Here is a 27,777-nt window from a genome sequence, read left to right as displayed (position 1 = left end):
CTTCTGCGTGTATGCCTGTGAGACAGTTTTATCTCTAAACTATCCTTTCAAAGGATTTGCACACTCCCTGCACAACCACAGCAAAGGATTGTTTTGCTTACAGTCAGTCAAAATTTTCATCAGCCATTTTTTCACCATTTCAGAAAAATGGCCATGAATCTTGCAACAAGTGCAGTGTAACAGTCAAAGGGCAAAGCCATTTTTGACTTAGATCTGAAGAGGTAAGGGGACACTTCTCTTTTGGCAAGGGTTGTCAGTTAGTTGCAGTTCTAGGGGATCAAATAGCAGATTTAGAGAGACAGGTTGATGTTTAAGATCAATGAATAAGCAAAGTTCACAGATGACACATGGCTGGTTTTAAACCTCAGGAATGACAGCAGGGGAGGAGGAGGAACAAGGCCAGCTGTGAAAGTTTCCAGAGCAGTATGCTGGAGGCACAGCAGATGAGAAGCAGAATGACGTAAAGGACAGCAATTAGTTAACTATTAAGTGTAGCCTGGAACGACTGTCATGGTGGCATCCAGTAAGATTCCAGTGTTGGATATCACCAAAGAGGATTTAAAAGATGGGTTTGTCAAATATAACATAATGAGCAAGCCATGAAGAAACAACAAAAAGAGTCAAAGGTTTGTACATGTGTCTGAAGCAGACCTCGTGGGTAGTTGTTCCTGTACAAGGGGACGTAATATCAGGATAATTAGTCTTATAACTGAGGCAAAGGCACAAAGGCATCCGTTAGGAGGATTAAGATAGTGAGGAGCACCGGCCATAAGCTTGCTGAAGACAAAGGCTGGAAGACACACTGTGAGAGATAATTAATCTGATAACAAAATATGATCTTTACATACTGTACTGGGGGGCATAGTGACATTCAAGGAAGAATTTGAAGGAATACAGAAGAAAAAAGCAAAAGCAAGATAAGAAAAAGCAAAAAGTCTTCCATACGTATATATACACATGTGCATGGGATGGGTGAGCCAGGGCTTAGAGGGTGTCACCATTATGTTCTGTTCCTGACTCTGCCCCTGACCAGACAAGTTCTTTCCATCTTGGAAACAGGATGGATACTTTTTACCCATCTTGCAGTGAGACATCTAAATATTTACAATCTGTCAAGGGCTGAGTGTTTCAGAAAAGTGTTGTGAGGGACAAATTATAAATGAATCATTACTATGCTTTGCTGAATTAGAGGCATTTGTTTCCCATACTAACTCTGTAGCTTCTGATCTGAGACATAAGAAGGAAATAGAAAAGTGGCTGTGCAATTTTTAATATTAGGATGAAGGGGCAAAATGAAGAAGTGTGAATGGGTGTAAATGGAACCAAAGGATACTGTTGAGTCTGAAGTAATTATAGATATAAATATTTTGGCTGGCACAGTAGCAGAGTTTGGAGAAGAGTTAAGGACAATAAAGGTAATCATTTACTAAGGTAGTGATTTTCTGATGTTGACACAGACTTTCAAGAAAAGAAAAGAAAGTAAAGCAGTTGTTCCCTTCCCCCAACCCTTCAGATAAGACAGGTTTGTCAGAAAGTCATTATTATCATAAAACTTAGGAGGTTATTTATCTGGTTTCTAGCTGGGAATACAGGAAAATACATTTCTAAGGATTATTTTTCCTTGAATGCCCTAATCTTACTTGCATGATTGGGATACAAGTCACACGAATGGGAAAATGGACCCTTAAGGAAGGGAAGCCTGGGTTTCCTTATACAGACTTTTAAACAATGTAGAGAGTCAGAGCCTATTCTGGATCTAATAGTAGGAAATGAAGCATGTATGAAAAATAAAGTGGAAGTTGGGGGCATCTAGGATTTTGTGATCACAGTTTCATTACATTTTACAAGCTCTTTAGGGCTGGAGAACTTAGAGGAAGAAGCACAAATGTTTTCGACTTGAGGAGAGCTGACTTTGGGGGAATGTGATATGCCCTGAGGAATTTTTAGTGGAATCCTATGAAGCATGGGAAACATAGATCTGACTATTTAAAAAACATTTGAAGAGAGTGAAATTTAAAGCTATCCTGGTTAATTCCAAAGAGGGAAAAAAGGGCAGCCGAGGCCAAATGTGATTAAGTAGGGATGTAAAGATTAGTGTAAGCAATAAGTAGAAGACTTTAATATATATGTATATATATGTATAAACAACTCTTTGAAAAATATAAACAAGCTGGCAAGGAGGGCTGAGACATCTATTAAAAATAAGCAAAAGCAGGTTCAGAAGAAAATTACGGGAGGAGAAAGAATCACTGAAGATTCTGCTCCCAAGAATATTCCAACTAACCATAATGATTTGTTATGGTTTCTGTACTAGAAAGATACATGAGAAAAAACATTCTTCCTTTCAATTTCTAAGAACTGGAAACAGAGAATATAGAAAAGGAACAAGTTAGTGTGCTTTTTTTTCTTTACACAAAGGGGTAAAAGGATGAACAAGTATCATGTTACTTGACATGATCGAGGTGTTAGGTCTTGTCCATATTATGAAAATTTGCAATGGTGTTAAGTACCTCCATGCAGTTATGTCTGTACAAGCTCATAATGCACCAATGACACACCCTCTTGAGTGCAAATTCCCCTGCTCAAAGCAAGTTCTATGACAGCAATGGATGTGTGTGTAGAGAAAAGGATCTCATTTAAGTCAAAGAAAGCCAAAGATATAAATAACATACAATATGTCCACAAGGTAGAAAGGGTTCTTTCCTTTCTTTTAAGAAATGAAGATAGAAATTAGTGAAATCCTAACTGGTATTTATGTAAGTTCTCGGATGACGGATCAGATTCCTGATGTCTGGAAAGTGTTAAATGTCACTGTTGCAGCAGTGGGCTGTGGGATGGTGTGGGCAATTACAGAACAGTTAGCTTAACATCATTTGTGGGAAAAATATTAAAGGCACTATTGCTAGAACACCTCAACAAGAATAATTTGATTAGAAACAGTCAACATGTTATTTTCGGAGGGAAGCCTTTGCTTAACTAGCTTACTGGATTCCCTCAGAGAAAGTACTATGGTGGTTTTCATTTTGGGGCTGTTTTTTTCAGCATAGGTACATACGGTGAACAAAAAAGGACAAATTAGTGGCAAACAACATTTGCTGAAAGAGAAAAATATTTGAGAGAGAGACCAGAATTTTCTAATGGCTCCCTAAACATAGTTGTCTAAATTTGGATTGGAATATCTAAATGAGAGGCCTGAATTTTCAGACCTGCTGAGCTGCGGGTGGCTCAGTACTTTTGCAAATCAAGCCACTTATTTCAGTGCCTAAGGGTATGGAATGATAAACAAATCGTACTGCGTTAAAAGGAGAAGGGCATCTTCTGCATGCTAGATGCTCCACAGTAACTCTTGTGTGTCTGCTTTTGTACCATAAATGAAAGCTAAACTGAAGCAGTTTACTCCTGAATGAAACAGGGCTAAGTTACCACAGTTTAGCTTCCACCTATCATGGGATAAGAGTGGAGAGAAGACACAGCTGCCAGAAAGTGACTGATGAGTGGTAAATTCCTTCCTATTTAACTTGGTACATTTGGCTTGTCTGTCCATACTATACAAGTGCCTAACTTGAGGCAGCTACACCTGAACATTTTGGCCATACTTGATTTGGAAGATTAAAGAGAACAGATTCTGAAGGATATGAATCCTTCATATGAATGGAAGAGTAATGACAGTCTTTCTTTAAATTTGCAAATCTCTACATGAGTCTTGGGTTATTTACTTTCTAGCCAAGGAGGTATGGGCTTAAGAAGCCTTCACTACATTTGAAAACATATTTTGTAATGAGCTGAGACAAAGAGCCCTGCACAGAGAACACATTTGCAACAGCATGTTTCTAAAACCCAGTGATTATGAGAAGGATACAGGAGTTACCATACAAAAAAGACTGGCAGTGATCAGCCTATTGTTACAAGGTACAGTTTGTAAACAAGTCCAAATGGGAAGAATAGAATGGAAACCAAAACAAAAGTATTGTTAGGTCTGTAAGCAGCAAACAGGAGGGAGGACAGGTGGCTGGAGGGGTTAGCAGGGGATAATTCCCAAAGCCAGTGAGTACCAAAGGGCCCCCAAAGCAGTCAAAAGCTTCAGTATCCAAAGGGAGCCAACAGATTTAGAGTCAAGGTATTCAAACAGTCCACTCAGTTCAACCAGAGGATAGTCTCACATTTCACAGTTTCTTCTTCAGTGTTGTTAAGCTCTTCAGGACAGAGGCCTTGACCCCAGAGTGCACTTAACTGAATGGAATAGATGCATTTTAAAATGAACTTATCCTAACTACCAACACTCACTGGTTTATATATAAAAACAAATGCCTATGCATGTGTGTGTGCATGTATATGCATATAACACAAGCATTTGTTTTTAAATTTCAGAATACTGAATTCAGTTTAGAAAAACCAAACAAAACTTCTCTGAATTGAATGGCGAGAATCTGAGTGTTAGATTTTCTAAGGCAAGTGTGGTACTTTAGCCATACCACTCCTATTAACCTAATTGCATGGTTAAGCCCCTCAGCCAACCTTGAAAGTCTCAACCCAAGCCTTTGCCCTCAAAAGGGGATGGAGGCATATGCAGAATCATTTCTTTTAGCGAAGTGGTTATGTTCACTTGCTTTTTGGCACTGGATTGGATTTTGGTCTTTTATTTATATAGATGCGATTCCACTGAATTAAATGGATTTACTTTTGATTTTCACTGGTAAGAGCAGGTAAGAGCCACTGGCCAAGATTTTCAAAAGCAAGTTATAATTCTACATGTCTGATATGAGACGCACTAAAGGGGGCTTATGAAGTGGGTGCTTAGCAACATGGACCTCCAAAACAATTTTTGAAAATCTTGGCTACAGTTTTTTGTATACATACAGAAGATTAAAAAGATATTAAAAAGATATTAAATCCTAAATCTTAGTAGTTCTGGAAAGGTGGTGTAGTTAAAGATTTAGGCTTGGGCATATCTAAGAAGCCTTACACTTTCTCCTGAATGCTTTGAATACTGGAAATAGGAGAGCAAACGTACAGTATTGCATTCAGTTCTAGTTTTATCAGTAAGGCTGCTATTACTTCATAGGTAACACAGTCATGGTAGTTAGGTAGATTCCAAGATGTTAGGTATTGTTATTTTCCTGAAATACTGAAGAGGTTATTTTTATATTTTATTGCATAGGAAATTTTTATTGCATAGGAAAAGTTTATATTTTATTGCATAATTTTTATTGCATAGGAAAAGTTTTCATGATAGCTCAGTAGGGCTAGATTTTCAAAGTCAATAGACTTTGCACAGACCCAAACTTCACTGTACACTCACTGGATCCTTGCTTATAAGTAAAATATTATACACCAAGGTGCTCAACCTCCAGCTTGCAACCCAGATCCATCCCCCAGCACCATGTCATCTGGTCTGCAGGGCTCCCGAAGGATCTGTGGGGAGCCTCACAGGCTGTGGCTGTGCATGCTAGTTCAGGTGTGCAGGGTTGGCACAGGGCCTGATCTGGCCTTCACATTGGCCCCATGCCATTTATTGGGCCTGTAGGGCCCAAACTGTGAGCACCACTGCCATACACAGATATCTCTCTGATGACAAAAGCACTTCTCAACAATCTGTGTTTAAGTATTAAAGCAGTAATGCAGAACTAAAGTCTATGTAAAGTGCTGAGGAATTTGAAAACCAGGATTTGGGTTCTAAAAATGGGACAGATAGAGACATCATGGGCAGAGAATACTAACCCTATGGACTGAAGTCATTTGGGCAAATGCCCCACTACAATGTGTCTGTAGGAATAAATCAATGGTTTTGAGGAAAAGGTACTGCCTATAATGACAAAGCAAGAAAGCAGGCCTTACAAAGCATAGATGTGTTGGGACAAGGGTCCTTTTCCTGTTCAGTGAGTCAATGTCTTTATGTCTTTCTCTCTTGGACACCCTGCCTAAGTAAAGAATGACAGACATTTCTTAACAACTTCCTAGTTTTTTAAGGATTTTGAAATACGGATCCAGCCCTTTTTAGTTATGTAACATCAGGTTTCTTTTGCCTCTTTGAATTTCCATTTTGGAACTGATACGTGTTTACACACACACTTGTTTTTTACCTTCCCCTGGGTCTGAGTCAAGACAAATGTGCTCTTGTGACACCTCACTTGTATCAGGAAGTTAATACCAACATTTCTGAATGGATCCACTGACAGCTGATGTTATGACAGCAGCCAGCAGGGCTGGTATCAACCTCCCCAGGAGATGTCAAGCACAACGTTTCCTTGGAACTCCCATTCTCCATTAGCACTGTGAACAACTGTTTGCTTCATCTATAAACCTGAACCCCACTCCGTGCCAGCACTGAATTGTCACTATCTGCCCGTGTATTAAGCAAAAGCTCATTTTTTGTAATTAGTTCAGTATTCATAGAGAAGAAATGTACTACTGGACTGATTCTGCAGGCTGTGCTTTAAAGATGTCTCCATTGACTTCAGTGGGAGGTATCACGTCAGTGTCAGTTAGTTTTTATGCTTAAAGGGATTTGTGGAATGCAGTTATTAAATGACTTTTATACTACTTCCAAAAGTCACAAAGATAGAATTTTTTTGCTGAGGATAGTCACCGGAGAGAATTCATAGGTTAAGTCATGTGATTTTATTAACATATGGGAAGAAATATTTAAAAATGGAAACATATCACTGCACCACCATTATTTATTTCTAACAGCTCTGAAAGAGAAGACCAGATGCAGATTTTAATTCAAGAGAGACAACAATTTGATTGGACTTTTGTTGTCATCTCCTGCAATGTGAAGTTACACGCATGTTCCTTTAGTTCTGTCCAAGGACACCAACCTCCACCCAGCAGCTGGTGAATTAGTGCATTGCAAATCCGGTCCTTTGCATTTTTTGGTTTGTTTGTTTTTGGGTAACTTACTGCAGGGGGGCTGATGAGCAGCCTAATTTAGAGCTTTGAAAGCTGGCAGTAGGTGTGCAATTAGAACATTTTCACAGACAGCTGACCAAATGCAGCAATTTATTGGCTGAGTGATTGGATTATTCATTTGTAAAGCTGGGAGAAGGCATTTTCTTACCACTTCAGTCGGCCTGTAGTATTTGAGATTGACTGTCACATGAATCTTGCCAGTCTCCTTGCATCGGCCCACTTCATTTTCATTCTTTCCTTCCCACCTGTAAAGTAGATAAACATTTAAATCAATCCATAATTACTTTAGTGCTCTGATCCTAGCAGCATTTGGCTTGCTTTCTTTTATTGGACTGTGGTGTTAATTCTCTCTGCAGGACAGAATAAACTAATTAATGACAAGAACAAAGACAGAAGTCTGACCAGAAGGGAGCATCAATAGCTTTTGAAGTCCTCTGTAGTTTTGGGGGTTTTTTTGGTTGTTTTTTTTTTGATCCAGTCAAAGATCTAAAACTTAGAACTTCCAAGTTAAACACATCATATTGAAAAAAAAATTAACAACTTATTGTTAATTCCAATGTTTCCTTAATCTTCAAATAAATATAACAATGATACTTTTATTCACTGACATGTACAAAGCTGTTAGGAAAACATGTCTTTTTAAATAGATATTAGATATCAAGGCAAAAGTCTCCAATATGTTTAAGTTGCACATGAATTCAGTCAAACCAAACACTGTTAGGAAAACACTGTTCCATGTACTTAAACTGTTCATTCTCAGTTTAAAAAAGGCTCCTCCATTTTAAGGTCCTAATTCAGCAAAGTATTTAAATACATGGTTAATGAGAACAGGACTACTAACCTACTACTAAGCTGTGATCTGCTACTATGCTGAATGGCAGCTAAATTAGTTTCCTACTTTTTCATACTCTGTTATGATGCAATTGTGGGATATTGCTAGGCTAACAAAGTATTGTGCATATGCATTTCTCATTCTCAGTACCTTGGCAGCACCAGCTGTGGTGTAAAATTCAACATGGTTTGACTACATTGGGGTGTCAAACTCATCAGTCCCCACAAGCCAGATGACTAGAGCTGAACCAGCCCTTCGGCTGAATCGGACTCACAGACTGGACCTAAGCAAAGCTAACAGCATGTCCTTGGGACCAGTCCCATGTGCTGCCCACAATGCATAGACAGCCCCCCCCCCCCCCCCCCCTCTGCCCCTCCTCTCTGGGTAGTGCATGGGTCTGGTCTGGCACGTGGCACAGGAAACCATAGGTAGCACTGGAGACTCAGGTTATAGTGCTCTATGGGTTGGATCTGGTCCACAGAGCCCCTGGAATACACCATAATGGTAAGATCTGAAGAACAATGTAATTGCTTTAACTTTATCACTAGATACAGCATGCTCTTCAATTCCATATGTTCAAGCTCCAAATCTGCTCCAAATCTGGAGTTTGTGGATTTGTTTAATTTCAAAACAAATTGTTCAAATAATATTAAAGAACAGATTCACTAAACCTTTAAACATTCAGAATTAAAGACTGAAATCCTTTTTTTTTTAATGTTCCTTAGGTCTAGCATAGCGTAGAGTTCTGAAAGTTGATATTGCAGTACTTTAGTACAAAAGGGTGATGAGGATGAAATTCCTTGCTTTTGTAGGTTTAGGCAAAATCTATGTAGTTTCAAAGCAGCAGTTGCAATTTAAACTATTTGGCTTTAGGCAATAAAAGAGAAGTGCCCATTTATATATACATATTCAGTACTGTCAGTTTTTGCAATGTTATCACACAATAGTTAATGTTTTTCTTAAAAACTCCAGCTCCTGCAGCTTTTAATTTTGGAAGAATCTCCAAGTTTTTGTTTCAAGTTCCTAGCTTTTGATGTTGTGGAGAAAAAGCTGAAAAGGTGATCCAAAGGCACCCTCAAGGTTCAAAAACTGAATGCTTATTATGTTTTTAGAAATAAAATTAGAAATGTGAAGTTTTTTTTTAAGGTAGACCATGTGATTTTTAAGCCAATATCAACTTCTGGAGATTGGATCGTGGCTTTTAAATGTTATGGATTGGCAACGCTACATTTTTAAGTCATTTCTGCACACCACAGACATTAGCTGCACTAAAATTTGTGGCCATGTTCCGCTGCCTACAAAGCTGTAGAGAGTAACATATGATGTTGAATATGATTTGTAATTTAACTTTTGAGATTTTTTTTGCAGTGGTTCTTTTTGAAGCCAGTAAGTAAAATTTTCATTCAGAAGCCAAAACCAACATTAGTCCCTCCCTTTAAAGGGCAAAGGATAATAGTGTGCAGAACTCAAATGTGCTTAATAAAAAACCAATGCTCACCAGTAAAACAACAGGAAGTTCTTAAAACAGGAGATGTCAGTTGTTGGAGGTCACTGAGCAGAGAACACCATTTAACACCCAATAGTCTACAAGAGTCTCTCCAAATGTTGCAAAGACTCACTGAACATTACTATCAAAGACATGTAACAATAGAAATGACTGAAGGAAAAACTCCACCCATTTTACTTAGCCAGTAGTGTGAAAAGTTCATAAGGAAATGAGCCCTTTTTTAGTTTGAACAAAATGGAGGTAAGCACTGAAAATAATATTTTTAATTACAAATGGCACCTCCAAGTCCACAGTTGGTGAATACTATCCTGCTGAAAAACAACACTGTATCCCACACAAATCAGGTATCAGGAATCTGTTGATTTAATGAGCTGCAAATGATTGAAAAATCATTAAGAAACTTCGTGAATTCAGAGAACATAACACAAAATTTACCAAGTCTCAGGGTTGGGAAAGAGACATCTGAAATTTTCACATTATTGTGGTTTTAGACAGCTGGGAGCCTTCTTGAAGTTTGGTTCTGCAAGGCTGAAGTCTTATCAGGCAATAAAACATACTTAAGCAATGTGTGTGTGTGGGAGGGGGAGGGGGGGATAACCAATTTCTGGTTAATCAGGGTTTCCCTAAATTAAAACAGAATGGAAAGTGAACTCCCAACACTGCTAATGTCATAACACTTTGCTTACAGCAAATGGTCTCTGGCCTTATACATATATATGACAAACTCTAGTCCTGGAGCTTGGAGAAAATAAAGCACCATCACAATGAGATCATCTTTGTCTCCCTCAAAAGTGGGGTGAGGGAACCGTCAAATTGGTTTGTTACTGCAGCTGTATTGCAGAACTCTCCGCATCTCCCTCCATTGTGAAGCATGTGGATGATGGTGTCTGCAGTGCGAAGCATGTGGATGATGGTGTCTGCAGTTACTGATAATCTGAGTTTAGTATATCTCCTGCTGCCTTCATGGTACAGAGACACTACTGGAGACATGCCCTGTAAATACTTATAATATGGACTCATTCTTATGAGTGATGGACACTACCAAGAAAAAAAGATTCAGAAATTTTTAGGCAATGAAAATGTTTGACCATGTTTTGAATGTTGTCACTGTTTCATTGTTCACAGAGATTTTTATTTCATGGGTAGATTTTTATACTAAAAGTCACTGTCATTTTTGCTCAGACCCTATATATTACTTATTGTAAAACATTCATTTTATCCTTGTTAACTCCAAACAGTAGAATTCCTTCTGCATTTTTTACCACTGTCCTGTGAAACAGTAAGATAAGCAAACACAAACAAACAAACTGCCTTCCTTCTCTCCAAAATGTAATGTGACTGCTGGAGTATCCTGCATATAAACCATGACATGGATATATGTAACAAATGCCACCAGGAACTAGTACAGGAGATATCTCAGAATTTGATTAATCCTAAAGCTTTTCCCAAGAGTACAGATAAACTGAACAATATATCAGTTCATTTTCCCTCCTAACCTTTATTTGTCTTCAATTTCAGCTTTTAGGTATATGCAAAGCTGATACTGTTTGACAAATATTCAACAGCATGACATTAAAGCCTTCTTATTTTTCTGCATGAATTTAAATTAAATGGTAAGCTTAAATGGTACCTCAAAAAAGCAACACAATGCAAAATTTAAAAATAAAACTTTAGGAAAATCCTGCTTATCGTTTACAGGTGTCAGAAAAGGTACTGTATTTACTCATATATAAGATGACTCTGATTATAAGATGACTCCCCAATAATTAATTCTATATATGGAAAGTTTATATACAATGTTATAATATTCCAGGTATAAAATTTAATTATTAGAGATTTGCCTTGAATTTGTCCCCCCTTGGAGGTCAGGTAGTTCCCTTGCCCTCTGCTCCCCAAACTTCTTTCCCCTACAGCCCTTTCCTTACTGTCAGACCCTGCTCTCCCTCAGCACATGGAAGTGAGAAGCAAATTTGAAAACACTGGCTTAGAAATAAGCATACCTACTGTAACTTGAAGATAGGGCAATTACTACAGAAAACCATCCACTTATTTCATCCAGAATTGATGCAGTTTACCTGTTTTGAAAATGCTGCAAGTTTTAGAACATAAAGGCTAGAGACAGAAGTTACACATGAACTGGTTTAAGTAATCAGAAACTGGTTTAATCCTGTAATAGAGGAGAAGTTAAGTGCACATACACCAGTTTCAAAATGACTGAAACTGGTTTGAGATAAACCTGGTTGAATATAGTGTCGGACTTAACTGATTTGGGTCAAACTGGTTAATGAAAATTCTGTCCCAGACACCTTCTTGGTTCAAGTTAAATCAGAGTTCCCCAGCATCCTAGCATGCTTTCCAGCCCTGCGCTGGGCTGTGCTCCAGCAGAGAAGGGTTGGGAGGAGGGGAGAAGAAAGAGGCAGGGACTGCCCCCCCACCCAGGCAAACCCTAGCTGGGGTCTGGGGCCAGGGAGTGGGGTTAAAGCCTCCTTCCCCTGAGTAGAAAGCTGTCCTGCCCTGCTAAACTTACTGAAAGTTACTGCTGGCTACAACTGTGGACTACAAATCCCAGAGTCACCTAAAAGCAGGAAGAGGAAGTGATGAGCAACCCTGCAGAGTCCTGCTGCTATGATGCTGGACTGAAAATCCTACAGACCTTGGGGGCAGCAAGAAGCGGAAGTGTCAGAGAGCCATGCTTTAGCACCCCCTGTCTGGCCTGAGCCACTGCTGGCATGTGGTTGCATTTTCTGAATCAAAGGTAAATGTGTGTCCAGTTGTTTTTCGGTTTAATCTTTGCAGCCTAGACTAATAAGCAAAGATTGAATTGATTCAGCCTTGATTCAGGCTCGATTTAGCCAAACACACTTTCAAAAAGCACATCTGCATCTACTTTTATTTTATTATGTTTGCAAAATTTTTCATAATCCAGGTCAAATTAGCCAAATCAATTCTGAATCCTATCGATTGAGCAAAACTCAATCATTCAAACACTGTATGTGGCGTTACAACCAGCAAGTATCCTTCAGCTACTCCCAAATCCATGTGGCAAGCATCCTATGTGCAGGCTCAACCCTGGAGATCTTGGGGTTTGGATGCCCCCAAGTCTCACTTGCCCTTAGCCAATGGCCACAGAAGCAAACTAAAGAGTGGTCCCCCATTTCCATAAAGTAGGTGTGTGGCCAAGATTCTCCCACAGGAAGGCTATATCACACTTCTGTAATGTGTCCTGTCTGTAGTGCATTGGACAGGTCTGCACCCACTACTACACGATGCCACTTTAAGGTGATTTCAGCTAGGGCAGCAGACCAGTGCAGCAAAAACTACACTTGATCTTAGCCTACAATAGTACAACCTTTTTGGGGTTTTTTTTCCCTTCCTTTGGAAAATTTTTCAGGTCCCAAGACAAATCAGCCAAATCAATTCCAAATCCGTGCAAATCATTCAAGAACCATATGTGGCCCTGCTACCAGCAAGCATCCTCTATCCCTGCCTGGGGCTTCAAATACTTCCAGATCCTTTGGCAGGCATTCTACGTGCAGGCCCAAGCCCAGAGGCTTGCGGTTCAGATGCCCCCGAGTTTCACTTGCCCTCAGCTGTATGGCCACAGGAGCAAGCTAGGGAGGAGTCTCCCATTTCCATAAAGTTGGCATGTAGTCAACATCCTCCTGGAAGTCCAAGTGGAAGGCTAACTATGATGCTTTCATAGGGAGTCTCGTCTGCAAGCAGACAAGGGTGCAACCCTCCACTACACTGTGCCATTTTAATTGTATCACCTCAGTCACAGTACTACCCCATGCCACGTTCGTGGTTTTCCCCTGCCAGTAGGAAAACCACCTTGGTGCTCGTGGTATTCCCCCAGCCTACAGTAGTACAATAGTACAACCTTGCTATGCCATTACTCCAAAGCCAAAATGATTTACTATATAGTTCATTGGGCTGGCCTCGGAGACAACAGTGTTCCAAGTCATGATGACTCCACAGTATATGTGTGCATAGCTTGCTTCTGTGGCCATACAGCTGAGGACAAGTGAAACTCAGGGGCATCTGAACCCTAAGCCTTTGGCTTGGGCTTGTGCATAGGATGCCCACCAAAGGACTTGGAAGCACCTGAAGCCCCAGGTGGGGTGGAGGATGCTTGCCACATATTGTTCTTGAATGACTCATGGATTTGGAATTGATCTGGCTGATTTGGCTTGGAACACAAAAAAAAAAATCCTTAAAAAAAAAAATGTGCGTGTACTCTAGATACTCCTTACAAAGGATCCAGGTGCAAAGTAGCCCCTCATTTATGACTGGAACTGGGTGTTCTTGTCAGGAGTCCTGGGATCCTCCAAAAATGTATATGAAGATGTGGTGCAGGACTACCTGGCCTTGCTCTATTTCATGGAGGGTGGGGTCACACTAATCATATGTGACAGGCTGAGAGAGGAGGCAACAGAGAGATTCTGGGCAAGCTGTTTTGGACCCTGTTCAGTGATGTTTGCCAGACATTTAAGGTTGGTCAAAAAACAGGACTTCTTGTAAATGGGAAAAAAAGGTGCAGCTAAGTTGTGGAAACAAAGAGGAAATTGAAATGTATTCAATGTAGTGCCTCACAATGACTAAAAAGTCAGCACTGAGGAGGACTGAGTGCAGTGGGCACTATCATATATCTTGTTCAGATGAGTTATTCTAACCTATATTTTGGTTCAGATGAAAGTGGTTGGTAGAGAGAGCCCTGTGGTACACGCAGGTATATGAGGCAGTGGCAGGGGCCAAGCTCAATGTGAGCAAGAGCACCTGCCTTGCCGTGGGTGAGCTTGGGGATCTTGAGTCCCTGGGGGTCTCTGTCCCCCACAAGGGGGTCAAGATCCTCAGGATAGATTTTGACCCTGAGCTGAGTGGCAGACCAGCGTGGGAGAAGACAGAGACAAAGGTAATGGAGACAGGCTGTGGCACACGCTCTCACTTTCCATATGGGGGAAGGCGGAGTGTTTTTACCAGTGCTTCTGTACACCGCACTGGTCTTCCCCCTTCTGAGTGCATCGCCCACAGGATCCAGAGGGCGGTGTGCATTTTCTTCTGGAGCTCCAGATGGGAAAAAGGTTGCCAGGAAGACCTTGTACAAGGACAAGAGAGCTGGGGGCAGGGGCATGCCAGACATCCTCCTGTTTTTTTGGGCCAAGTACGTGAGCCAGATCTGCAAGCCAGCAGTGGGTACGGAATCTAAAACTGCCTGACTGGTGAGATATTTTGCAGGGCAGGCACATCCTGAGATATTGTGGGGTGGGGGTTCACCTCAACCAAGCACAGACCATGGATAATGGGCTCACCATGGTTCTACGAGATCCTAAACCAGTTCCTCAGTTTGTACGGCCTACAGAGCACAGGCCCTGTGATCATGAGCACTCACAAGAAGATCCAGGAGCTGAGGGTGAGGCTGAGGGACATTATGTTGTCCATGGACCTGCTCCTGGGCAACGCTTGCTAGGCTGTGTGGGAGCGCATTGTCCACAAGGAACGGACAGAGTTCACAGGGACCTGAACTGGCTGATAGCCCATCGGGCCTTGCCAGCAAGGGCCCAGAGGCATAGAGAGGGAGAGCCAGGGAGACTCGGCTGTCCATGGACCAACTGCCACAGAACCACCAAGATGACTGACCATCTCTTCTGGCTCTGCATCTGCACCAAGGAGGTATGGAGCAGGGTGAAACAGCTCTGCAAAGCGGTGACTGGTGAGGGCTGGCTAACCAGAGAAGTGGTGCTGTATGGGCATCTCCCCAAACACCAGGGGAGCCAGTCGGCCCGTTTTGACCAGTTTGCATCCTACATCAAGAGTGCCCTGTAGGAACCTTCTAATGTACAGGCACATGGACGTAGAGGTGGTACACTGTGTGAAAATGGCTCTGAGCAAACTCTAGACTTACTACCAGAAATTGGTAGTAGAGGATGGAGAGAACAGGGCCAAAACTACCTGGCACAGAGACACTTGGCACAGGATCTAGCAACTCCCCCCTAGCAGGAGAGTCGGTTCTGACAGTGAGGAAGAGGAAGAGACAAACAGAACTGAGGAAAATGACAGGAGCAGCGTGTCCTCCAGCGGAAGCTGGAGCAATGGTGACATGGACAACAGGTGAACTGAGTCTGTGACCCTGCAAGTGGGGTGGGCATGAAGGGAATGGGTTGCCTGGTCTGAGAGACGAGCATTTGTGTGTGTGGTGCGTCGGTGTGGCTATTGTAATGGTTTTGGGTGGATAGCGGATATTGTAACGGGTTATGGTTAGGAGTGTGTGTGCCCCCCCCCCATCTCCCCTCCCCTTCCCCCCCCACAAAAAAAGAGATGATCTACCTTTCCCTGTCTATATTATATCTTGTGGCCTACATCAAAGCTGTTCAATCAACAATGTGCTTCTTAATTTTTAAGCTCCACTTTAAAATGAACCTCAAGTTCTATTGTGGAGACCTTTCATAAATTTGATTAAAGATTACTCATGTCTCCATCTGGGCTTGTCTATGTATAGTCAGTAAAGAGAAAAGGGGAATGTCAGTCAGAAATAGGGAATTGTGGGATTGACACTGACTTTCACACCCAGGTAAACTCAGAAGAACTTTCTGGGCTAGGGGGATGTTGCTGTCAGAGATCAAATTAAGGGGTTTCAGTGTAGCTAGCCAGCAAGTATGAGCATGAGGACAATGCCTCAAGGTCAACCCAAGCTCTCAGTGCAGAGACAGAGTTCAAGCACATTCTTACAGGTAAGCAAAGACTGAAGTATTTTGCTGAACAAGGTACTTTGCAGAAGCAGGCTCTAAAATGCCTACAAATATTAATAAAAGGTGAGAGAATTACAGGGTCAAAGCCATCCTATTGCTAACACCAAGTGTATGAAAATAAAGACTCAGACTCAAAGTCATAGGCTTTTAACAATAATACATTTGGGGGTTTTTTATATTTCACTTTGTTTCTTTGGGGATTACCTTTCCAAGCTTCTCTCTCTAACCCTGACAGCTAGAACTGTTCAGTTGAAAATAAAATGAAAGTTGATATTCTCATAAAATAACTGAATTACTTGACTGCATTACTTGACCGCATGAGTTGGTGCTTTAGGGGAACCACCAAATATCAAGAGATTAAGGATAAAAATTGAGAGAGTAATGCTGCTTCTGATTAGGAAGGCCTATGTTCAGAAGCAAACATGTTCACATAATAGTGGTAAATCTCAAAAGATAACGGTAAACATGTTGATAAGTTCAGCTGAGTATCTCCCTTCCCTGATCGTCTGTACAACAAGAAGGAGAACATGACTGGAACTTATAACATGGTTTAGCAGGTACTTCCACTTCATTCTGTTGTAGACCGCTCCTCCATACTGACCAAATCTCTTTGAGTCTGCAAATTTGGATGAGAAATCTTGTAATTTAGTCTGCTGAATGGCATTCTAGTATTTCTTTCCTCTGACCAGACTAGAAATACCACAGGAATGAGGGCTGGTTGATAATTTTTCATCAAAATGATTGTGGTTTTTCTGGACAAAAAAATGTGTTTCTTTTTTAATGAAACTACATTGCAAATGAATTCGTTTAAATGAAATTTCATTAAAAAAACAAAAGGAAGCATTCTGATACCATCAACCCAGGATGCCACGACATTTTCAGAATGTAAATTTTGCTTTTAAAATTTTTTTTACTGTAAAAACTGTAATCCAAAAGAAGTCAAATTCAAAACAAAAATGTTTCAACAGTCCAGAATTGGAATTTTTTTTAGAATTTCATTTTGTGGGAACTTCTTTCATTCCATTTTGAAACCAAAAAATTGTAAAAGGCTGAAATCTCCCAAAAAAGAGAAAATCCAGTGCCTACCTGGCTATCATGTGGGACACCTTGCACAGCATCTCAGCACTTTTGGTTTATGAAAGTAAATAATGATAATAATAATAAAAAAAATAAGTTTTCAAAATTCAAATCAGGGTTAACTTGAGTTTTGAGACTGCTGTCATATCTGTCAACTCCTAAGACTGTGATCTGATATTCACCTAGTAACTTTTCTGCCATAGCAGAGGCAGGGCATTGGCAGCACCTTTGTCTCCTCTGTTTTTTGCCTCTGGCACACTAAAGGGAGTTGGGTGTTTTGAGTTTTGTTTTCATGATTGCTACGTGGCTGTGGCAGATGAGAGGGGTCGCTGCACCATTTTTAGGACTTTACAGATAAATGGTTGCCTGCTAATTCAAGGGATTGTATTTGGTGATGAGCATGGTTCCCTTCAGTCTTATGTTCCAATGTGACCAGAAAGCTTAGAGAAAGCAGAAAAGCTTCTTGCATTTCTAAGATTTCTAAGACAGTTTTCTGCCTGAGGTATATACAATTGGCTGCAGTGGCAGTCCTTCAATATGAGGCTGAAATGCAACATATTAATACAGCATATCAAATAAAACAGTGATCAATACTGTAAAGGGAGAGCAAAATTTAACAAAAAAAAAAAAAAATCAAAAGAAAGCATTGCTTCCCGTGTAACTTCAACTAAGTGAATATTTTTCAGTGACGACTGGATTTTTTCATCCTTTGCTGTTAAAACAACTTCAGTTGTGCACCAAATTTCAGTCTCTCTCTTCCTGACCTAAGAGCTTCTGGCTTTCCCATACTGCTAAGTGCAACAGACTGTTACTGATCAGACAGCCAGTTCTTGTGGGCAAAAGCCAAACTTGAAAATAATGATTCCTGATGAAGTCTTTTGATAGATCTCTTTCCTCTTCCCACACCATCGCCTCTCCATTGTCTGCTTTGCATTCCTGTAGGAACACTTCAAATCTCTTATATGCTTCCATACCTTAGCTTTTCAATTTAAAGTCTTAAAAATAAAACCCCTCTCAGTTCAACTGTCCACATCAGTGAAGGGAGAAAAGCTCCTAGTCTTCTAGTGGCTGATTTCAGACTTTTATAGTGATTTCTGTGAGGAATCCCATTTCATGAGAATTTCTACAGACAAAGTAGCATGTTAGTCACTACAGAAACTAAAACGTGGAGCCAGTATGATTGTGATAATTTGTTCATTTTCCTGCATTAATTCTGGCCTTGGAGCGATGCATATTTCTGCTACAAATGTACATACTTTTTATATTAATAAAAAAACACAATAAATCTTTCCATTGCCTGAACAGCCCCCCCCCCTTTCCCCCCTCCCTACTCCTACCCCCAATATGCAGACAGCAGTCTGCAAAGAACTCTTGAGTGCTGTCATAGTTTCAGGCTATCCTTGCAATCCTGTTCTAATTTAATAAGATTATTGACAGAAAATTAGTCAAGACAAGCGTTTGCCTGTTTGGTTTACCCTGCTGTAGTTTAAATTATACAGAGGGAAGTGTTTCCCCCTAGTTTTACTTAATTAGCAATAAGTAGAAAGGAAAGTAAAAGGGAAAAAAAAGTGTAATGCTTACAGGAGGAAAATATTTGTAGCTCAAAGGCTTTCCTGTCAGTACAAAGGACTGAATTAAAATGACTCACAGCTATTATATAAATATCATTCCAAATTTATTCCTGGTACAAAAAGTGTTAAGAGGAAAATCTAAGTAAAACAAACCCATACAAACAAACTTCTGTTTATACTAGATTTCGGGGAAATAATGTGCCAACCTTGTTAGGGCTGTACATTCAATTATTTACATGACATGTATTAAAAATTTCCTTTTTCATGTTTTGGGCTAAGGCATACAGTCCAACAATGTGTTGTAACCTCTGAATAGCATGGTATGATATTACTTTTTGGAAAGGTTTATTAGCCTGTCCGGTATGTTTAGCTGCACAAGTTAATATGATGTACTAGGAAGAAAAAGAAGTATATGAATCACGACAACAGTTTAAACTTGGCAGTAGAGTATTCAAGATTGTTTTTCTGGGTACTACATGCTACCAAATACTAAGCAACCAAAACCGCAATGACTGAGTCTGCATATGAGGAGAAACTCTAACTGCACTATCCAAAACATAAAACTCATCACAGTGACAGGGTTTAATGGTCACTGTAGGTTTGCCTCAAGCCCCCACCTATGTTATAAACTGTTTCAATTGCAATATCATCTGGATACTTACTCCACAGGCTTATGGATTTTGAAAGATATGCTGTGGAGCACTATCAGAAAGATTTTCTGTCACTTAAAAAAAAAAAAAAAAGTCAGGCAGCCAGATGCTCTGTCCCCAAAGAGTCATTTGGGATCATGAAATTTCCTAATTCCCAAAAACAACTGATTTTTCAGGATGGGGTAATGAAGGAATCCACTTTTCTTACAGGCACCGACATAATGATCTTACAGTGCGTTCTAGATCATCAGTCATAGACATCACGTAGAATTTTAAATAGTAGATTAAAGGGATGTACCAGTGGAATCCCACTACATTAATGTGGAGAACTGGGGTGTCTGGTTACTCCTTAAAGAAGATCTATTCACACTGGAGGAGATGGTGTAACAGGCCCTTGGGGGTTTCAAAGAATGTGAGAGGTTATCAGGCATCTGGTCAATAAGACAGCAGCAATGAAAGAGGGGGAGAGGGGTAGTGGGGAGGAGCTCTGTGTGCGGGGGTGTTATGTTGAGAAGGAACAACCTCTGTCAGGATGTAGAAAAATTAAACAGGTTCCCAAAAAAATATTTTTCAATCTTCAGAAACAGTTTTAGTTCAGCTGAGAGATGAGCAACACTTTTTAATGAGTAACACATGGGTTTTACATTACTCTAATTTGCCCATCCTTACTATCAACCCAGAATCAGTATAAGAAGGATTAGCTGAGTCTTTATAAAGGGGGGGAGGGAGGACTAATGAATATGATCATGGCTGCACCACTCTAAAGGCAACATTTCTAAAAGCAAATCATTAGTACTTAAACAACATAATTTTTTAAAATACAAACTGCTGAAACTGTGTTAACATTTGACTTTACTAGATGAGTAAGTTAATACATTAGTATTGCCAGAAATCACTTACGGATGCGATTAATACATTCTTTGAAGAAGGCAAAAATATCAAAGGCAGCTACATGATTAGTAGCTAAAATTTTTTAAAGTGATCCAGCCACTTATGATTTTAAGTCCTATGTACAGAGAATTGGATTTAACCTCCAAAGCACTCTGAAATTGGGATTTCAGCACCTAAGCAATGAAAATTTTACCCAGCGTCTTTCATTGTATGTTCAAGAAGCATAATACAGCTTTCTCTGCACACTTAAAATCACTCCCATCTCTCTAATTGGAAAAATACTGGCTTAGAAACCTAAAATTGGTTTAATTATCTAAACACTGAACATACTAATTATCCCTTTAATTAAGGCACTGTTAAATGCAACCCATTCCTTTATGTGTAAATAAAAAACTAAAAAAAATGAGGCAACATTCTGTGTACCATGGCCACTTAAAAATTAAAGGACATTCTTAGTTTCTCCTTTAAAACAGGCGATATTTACAAAAATACTTTTTCGGTGTTTTTCAAGCCATTGAGAGCAGATGCGGGGAAGGTTTATTTTTTTAACACATTCACCTCTTTCTCCTTTGGAGTTTTGAGTATTCTAGCATAATGTAGCAAAACATTTATCTAGCGTGTTCAATTTTAACTGAGTGGCTCCATTGACATCAGTGGAAGCTGTAGGTGCCTAACACTCTGAAAGTCAGGTCAGTCATTTAGGTATCTATCTATAAATTTAAGTGCCTTTCCTTAGGCACCTGTTTTTTACAAGCTGTCTAATGCTTCATCTTCCTGTTGGAAAGCAACATTGGACAAAGGACAGAAGAACGAATTCGTATCACAAGATCTGTCATCTAATGTATAGGAAAATTTTACTTGCTATTCTAAAAGGTGCTGCTTTCAATTTAAAACAACATTTACCAGAAAAAAAGTAGCTATAATAAGTAAATGTAATACATAAAGAGAAAAAAAGTAAAATAAGAGAGGAACATTCTTAATGTTGCCAATATTCATTTCTGCCTGGACAAATGTCACTGTTGTTAAGGTTTGTGCTGGCAAACAATCTGAGAGATGCTAATCATGGAAAGAAAAATGTCCTAAAAATTGAGCTTTTGGGCTAGAGGTTCTTTTGCTCCAAATCTCTCTGATTTTTTTCTAAAATTAAAGGCCAAAAATTGAAACCAGACTAAAAGCTATTGAGGGAAAATGTTATTATCTCCCCAGCCACCCACTGCCTGTTCAAATAATATTGTATATATCTGTGCACTTCTGCATATTTATTGAATTTGTCAAGTTTTTGTTCCCAAGTAAAGCTTATTGGCCCTGTCAAAAGTTCACCAGCTGCACCAGTGACTTTGATGGCCTGAGGAACAGCCCTGGTGTTAGTGTCATGGAAGAGCCTGTGGCTTTCCTCTCCCTTTTCCAGCTGAGATTGGTATGTTGATGCATGGGGCCCAGAGAAGATACAGAAGGAGGGAAATTGAAAAAATAATAAACAATAAAAATATAAATTACGGAAAGCATTCACAAAGCCATCCTGATTTTATTATCTGGCCTTGAGAAGGAATTTTGTATTTTCAATCAAACTATGCAGAATATGCATTGTAAACATTCCGCACCCACAGCTCAACATTTTTATGGCTCAGTAGGATGAGGGCTAATAAGACTGTGGATTAAGCTGCTATGTAATCCCAGCCGGATGGACGGTGTGCGGCCAGGCAGAAAGGAAATGAGTTTACAGGTGTCACACCTTAAACCGGCAGAGCGGGGAGCAAAGCAGAGGTAATGTTTTGCATAGTGGGGGAGGAGAGGGGAGAGGGAAAGAGTAAAGGATGGGAAGAAGAATAGACCAATGACAAACGTTATCTTAAATGTCCCCTACAAGTCAATGTAGAATGGTATAGACACTGTATTGTAATCTCAGAGGTGGAGATGCCTCCCACATACAGGGAGAGCATCAGATCCATGCTTTGGCAGCACATATACTAAAACTGGAAGATGAACAGGCTGTACAAATGACCAACATAATCCACATGGAATAGATCATATTCAGCAGGATTTTTTTAGGTATGAAATAGAATGCTGGACATGTACCCTGAGGCTGGATCAGGTGAGGAACGGTCAAGTGTTTATATTCAAAAGACCTTGTGTTACAAAACCAGAACGTGAAAAAACATGTGAAGTACTGTTCAATAATGACATGACCAAAATGGCCTGTAAATAGCTTACAGGGATTCTAAGGTCCATGGCTGCACTCTCATATTGCTACTTACACGATGGTTTTCCCGATGTGCTTAAATGACTTCTCCACAAATTCACGGACACTATGGACCTCCCCAGTAGCTATGACAAAGTCCTCTGGCTCATCCGTTTGCAACATCAGCCACATAGCCTGCAGAAAGATAAACAAATCCAGATTTACTACATATGTAAGTGGCCTCTTTGGTACATGATATTGTATTACCACATTTTTTGATTTGCAGATAACCAGATATATGTATGCATCCAGCCAGGGTAATTACCACTTTTTAAACATGGGACTATTAACCAGTTCAGGACAACTTTTACAGGATTGAACACATTTCATAGTACTTAAAAGTCAGCAATGTAGCTGATTTTCAATTTGTTTGCCTTTGTAATAAATGGAGAGCAATATTTGCACATCTCTCTCACCTTTAACGTGCTGCTGTTTGCATAGCGATATAAAACTGGTCAAATACTCTTCCGGCTGTCTTTAACTAGACTTAACCATAATGCCCAGCAATACACCCACGCGTGCATGCACCTCAAAAATACCAAGGACCAATATTTTCTCATTATCTCAAATTCAGCTATTCTTGTTTTTCTCACACAAGGAGAAACATTTGAACAAAGCTTTCTTGTGTACAGAAATACCAGGGAAGAAAGTTAGGCAAACATTGCCATTTCTCTTTCAAAGGGGGCAAGGGGGGCATAGATCAGCACAGTGACAAAAATCAGTATTGAATCTGAATCCAAGTTTTACAGATAATTATTCTGCCCAGATCATAATGCTCTGTATGGTTTTTACAGGTGTCTCCTCAGACGCTTCTCTGTTCAAATACAGAATGAGAGAGAATCCCTGCCCCACAGCACTTACAGTCTAAATAGACAAGACAGAGATGAGAAGGTAAGCAAGAGCACAGGGAAGTACTGAGACCTGCCTGAGATTACACAGCAGGTCAATGTCAGTAATAGAGCACCTTTCTTCAGACTTCCAGTCCAGTGCCCTACCTCATCGACCAAATTGTCCCCTAGACATTATGGGTGAACTCTGTTACTACAGGTCAGTCAAAGTGATGGAAATACTGTATTTCCTTAGGAAAAGAGCAGTACCTGCATGCCAGGTAATAAATTACTAATACACAAAAATAACTCAAATCTCTCTCCATCTGGTAAAAAAAAAACCCACCCCCCGACCAAAACCCCCCCTTCCGTCTTCTTACAGTGTAATTCACAATGCTATTTGCATTGACCTCTTCACATCAGATTTAAAGAAAACAACTTTAGTAGGTCCCCAGCTGCTAGGAGATACTCTGCAAATCAGATTAATAAAAGCTCTGGGACAGCTCAGTTTCTCTTAGTAAATACCACCTGAAAAGTTCAATTCTTTTTCTTTTTTTCTCTTTCAGTAAATCAGTGTCAGACATAGCAAGAAGAAATATTCCTTTTAAAGTGCCTCTATTTGCAAGCCATTTTTCTTTCAGCTTATTATTCTATGCATCTTTCATAATTCTTTGAGACGTTATTAGCATGTTCCTCTTGCATCTCGGACGTGTAGGGAAGGACGGATTTTGGGCAACTGCTGTGTATGTCCTTGACATTAATTGTGCTTTAGGGATGTAGCCTGCTGGGCAGGACAATGGCAGCAGCTTTATTTTTCCTCCTCAGGGTTGAGTGTCCTAGCCAATGACGCAGCAATATCCGACTGACTGATGAAATTCCTCCTGTTGGGAAGAGACGTCTCAATTCCTATCTTTCCTACTATCTTTCATGGGATGTTTCAGTTTCTTTTTGATTCAGAAGGGCATGGTAAATCACTGATACCCTATGTTCCACTGTGTTCCTTTGTGACTGAACAGACTTGTAGGGTTTGCAACCTCAATGAACAAAAATCAGCGTCTCAAATATGCAGAACACAAATCTTGCTGTCTTAACTCAGTCCTTGATCTCTTAATTAACCTAAGGAGTCTTGATGAAAACAACGGGATTGTGCCTCTTAGGGAGCACTATTCAACAGAATAATAATTTCCAGGATCAGCCTTTCAGTTCTCAATTGGTCAAAGATTGCCGTGATTCTACCAATTTAAATGGGAGATCTACGTGCAAAATAGATTCAGGCTATGGCCCATTGTATTTTGTTCAAAATAGACACAGCAGACTTAACAGGGATGTAGCTACTTCACCTCTTTTATGTAGTAAAGCCACATAAGCAAAATGCTATGTATTTTAATACGGCTGATTTTCATTTCACAGTTAAAGATAAATAGTAACAAGTGCAAGACAGATCACAATCATGCATTTTTCTGATTTAATGGCAAATCTTTTAATACTTTGAATGCCATTTTACTACATAGTTAATATTGTAGAATATTCATATTGCCAAACTAAGAAATAAAACCAAATATCCCTTAGTGCATCATCAGGGACTTAAATATTTACAGTTGTTTTCAGGTAATACTTAGGGCAATGATTCTCAACAAGGCAGTCTTCAGATCTTTTGAAGGGTGCCACACAATATTAGCACAGTTAGCTGTGCAAACATGATTCACAGATAAATCTAGGGATTTCAAATAGGAATTCATAGTGTTAAAAATTTTCAGACCTGCTGTGGTCTTTCTGAGGTCTCTGCAACTTAAGGAAGAATGACTTTATTTTTCCATAGTCAAAAATCAAGTGAAAACCAAGCTGGCATTTTCCAAAGGTTGCCTTAAGTCTAGTGAGGGATGCCCTGAGTCTAAGAAGGTTCAGAATCCCTAACTTAAGAGTATTGTTGGAATGTTATAGTTTGCCCTCGCTTTTTTTTACAGATGCAATTTTAGTTTAACTGAATGAGACAACTAATGAAATATAAAACAAAACCAAATTTTATCATCCCTATCAGATCTTTTTGCATTTGCTTTGTCATGCTTTTTCTACAATTTAAAGGGGCAAGTGAGTCATTTCCCTAGAAATATTACTTACATAGTAGTACATTTCTACTGAGTCAAAATTGGAAAGAATACCATAGATACAGCTAAACTTAAAGCAACTTTGCCTGTGTTCCCAGTAGAAAAACAGAGCTTGGAATAATGATTACTTGAGAATGTATTACTATTTTCCCTTTTATTTTCTTTGTCATTTGATCTTTCTTATAACTTACCTCAATCAAATCAGTGAAAAAGAATATGCTACTAATTAAAAAAGAAGAAAATCATTGATTGCTTTCCCAAGGGGGCACATTGTTGTTTTTGTAAAATCAAGACAAAAGCAAAGTTGGTGAAGGGAAAATATATTTAACATATTCAGCATTACAATATTCATTTCTACCAGTACATATCATACAGCTGATCAAAAATCTGCATGCTAGTAGTAGCCACACACTTTCACTACAGTAAACGTTAAAAATGTGAGGTTTTTTTTTCATCAGACTATTGAAGGCCCTTGACCTATTGAAGGCATTTCCTTTTAGAGTTCATATTTTATCAGACTTCAGGCTGAGAACAAGGAGAAGAGAAGATATGCTGCTCCAAATTTATTTGTCATTACTGAATGGTTTACTGGTTTTAACAGAGGGGAAAAGCTTTGTTTAAATTTCCACTGAGCATAATTAATGGTTATTGACTGGTAAATGAAGAACAGGTGACACTCTGAATTAGAAGATAAATGATCTTGTGTTCTAGCGTGATAATGGGTTAGTAATTGCTACAAAGCCGCAGCCATTGCATCCCATCGTAATGCTAGATCATGTCCAGAACACAAAGACCTCTGTGTGAGAGGTATTCAGCCGTTCACCTCCTTATACAGCTGCACAGTGATTTGGTCCATTTATTCTCTGATGGACTGCACAACTGAGGCAAAAGTTCACCAATTCTCACCTTCCTGTTCATATGCTGAACCACATGACCCATAACATGGCTGGGCTGCAATCTGTGATAAAATCATTGTCCAGCTTTGGTTCTTGGCTATCTTTTAACTATCATCTGGTCACATATTTTAAGATTTTTTTGTGGAGAGGAAGGAAGGTTTTGGGCTTTCCTAAATTTCTTGGATTTTTAATGGGTTGATATTAAGCCACTTACTGTGATACATTTTTTATAACCCTTTCTTTCCCCTTTCATTGGAATTGGTTACCAAAACGAGGTAAATGCTGTGGAGAGGAAGAAAACAATTATGAAAACTTCAGTTTTTTAAAAATAACACTGTTCCTTTAATGGCAAATATACCAAACACATTTTTCATAGTTGAACTCCTCTTGGCTCTGCTCTAGTGACTCACAAAGTCTAAAGGCAATACTGACTATACCATGTACACTCTGAAGAAGAAAGTTAACTGTAGAAGGATTCACAGCAAGTCTAACAAGTAGATACACTTTTGTTATTATACAACCAAGATATCTGTTCTGCATGTATTAACTACAGTTCCTGTCAAAAGCCTCTCCTCTACTTATGTTTTCTAAATTCCTCTGATTAGACGACGCTGATTTTAGGTTCCATTTCTATCCTTGAGCCAGTTTTCCTCAACTACCATGTAAAAGTCATTAGCTTAGAGTACAGTACTGTTCACACCTGGACTAGTGAAGAGGAAAACCTGAACTGGATCAGCACAACCAATACATACTAATTCTGTGCATGCTGCTTGAATTAAGATGGTAGTGTGAGTGTTTGTCTTAAGAATCTGGAGCATGTTTCAGATGTGCCTCATCATGAACTTCCAGTTCAGCATCCAAGCCAGAAAACACTTATTAACTGTGCTGCCATCCATGAATAACAAGACTTGTTAATCAAGGCTTTGTTTAACTATATTCATTTGATTCCTTTTCTTTAAACTGACCACTCCAGCACCCCTAGTAGCAAGTACAATCTATTATTAGAAATTGGCTTAATTAGGGACCTGTTTGTTCAGGACGAAATGAAAAATGCAAATGCAAACATCAGAGGATGCTTATGTTTTAAAATACAACTGATGTTTTCTGCTCTGGAGACAGTGTTCATTGTCAATTTTTCCACAAAATGAGTAAAGCCTTTCTTGTGACTTATGGAGTGGCAAGCCCTACATTTTAATAAAATGATGGCTGAAAGGTCAGAGACAGATGAAAAGTATAGCTTCTGATCTAATTTAATTTTGTATTCTACTATTACAGAACATCTGCATCCCAATTACTATGAAATAAAAAAACCAAGGCCTTCCATACACAACCCTATGTAACATACCCAATTATTCTGAAAAAAAAATTACCTACTTAAAAAACAAATCAGTAATATTTACTACAGGAGATTGAACAGATACGTTGCATTTCATCCAGAGTGGATCATTTTTATGGTGCAAAAACAAAGTTTGCACCATGGTAGGCACCTAGTTTTATTTATTCATTTCTTGTGGATGGTTACCTCAA

The 27,777-nt window shown here is 39.4% G+C and overlaps 1 protein-coding gene across 1 annotated transcript in view; it reads right to left on the bottom strand.

The window, feature by feature from the left end:
- Positions 1 to 27,777, bottom strand: part of GMDS (GDP-mannose 4,6-dehydratase) — a 601,282-nt gene that overhangs the window by 109,943 nt on the left and 463,562 nt on the right. Inside the window, exons 8-9 of the mRNA XM_019490465.2 lie at positions 22,439 to 22,557; positions 7,058 to 7,154 (exon numbers count right to left, since the gene is read on the bottom strand). Coding sequence (XP_019346010.1) covers positions 7,058 to 7,154; positions 22,439 to 22,557 — 216 coding nt within the window. The remainder of the gene's footprint in view (positions 1 to 7,057; positions 7,155 to 22,438; positions 22,558 to 27,777) is intronic.

Source organism: Alligator mississippiensis, chromosome 3 (assembly GCF_030867095.1).
Source record: "Alligator mississippiensis isolate rAllMis1 chromosome 3, rAllMis1, whole genome shotgun sequence".
Lineage (NCBI taxonomy): Eukaryota > Metazoa > Chordata > Crocodylia > Alligatoridae > Alligator > Alligator mississippiensis.
Note: the sequence above shows the minus strand (reverse complement) of the source record. Positions and strands in the feature narration are given on the sequence as shown.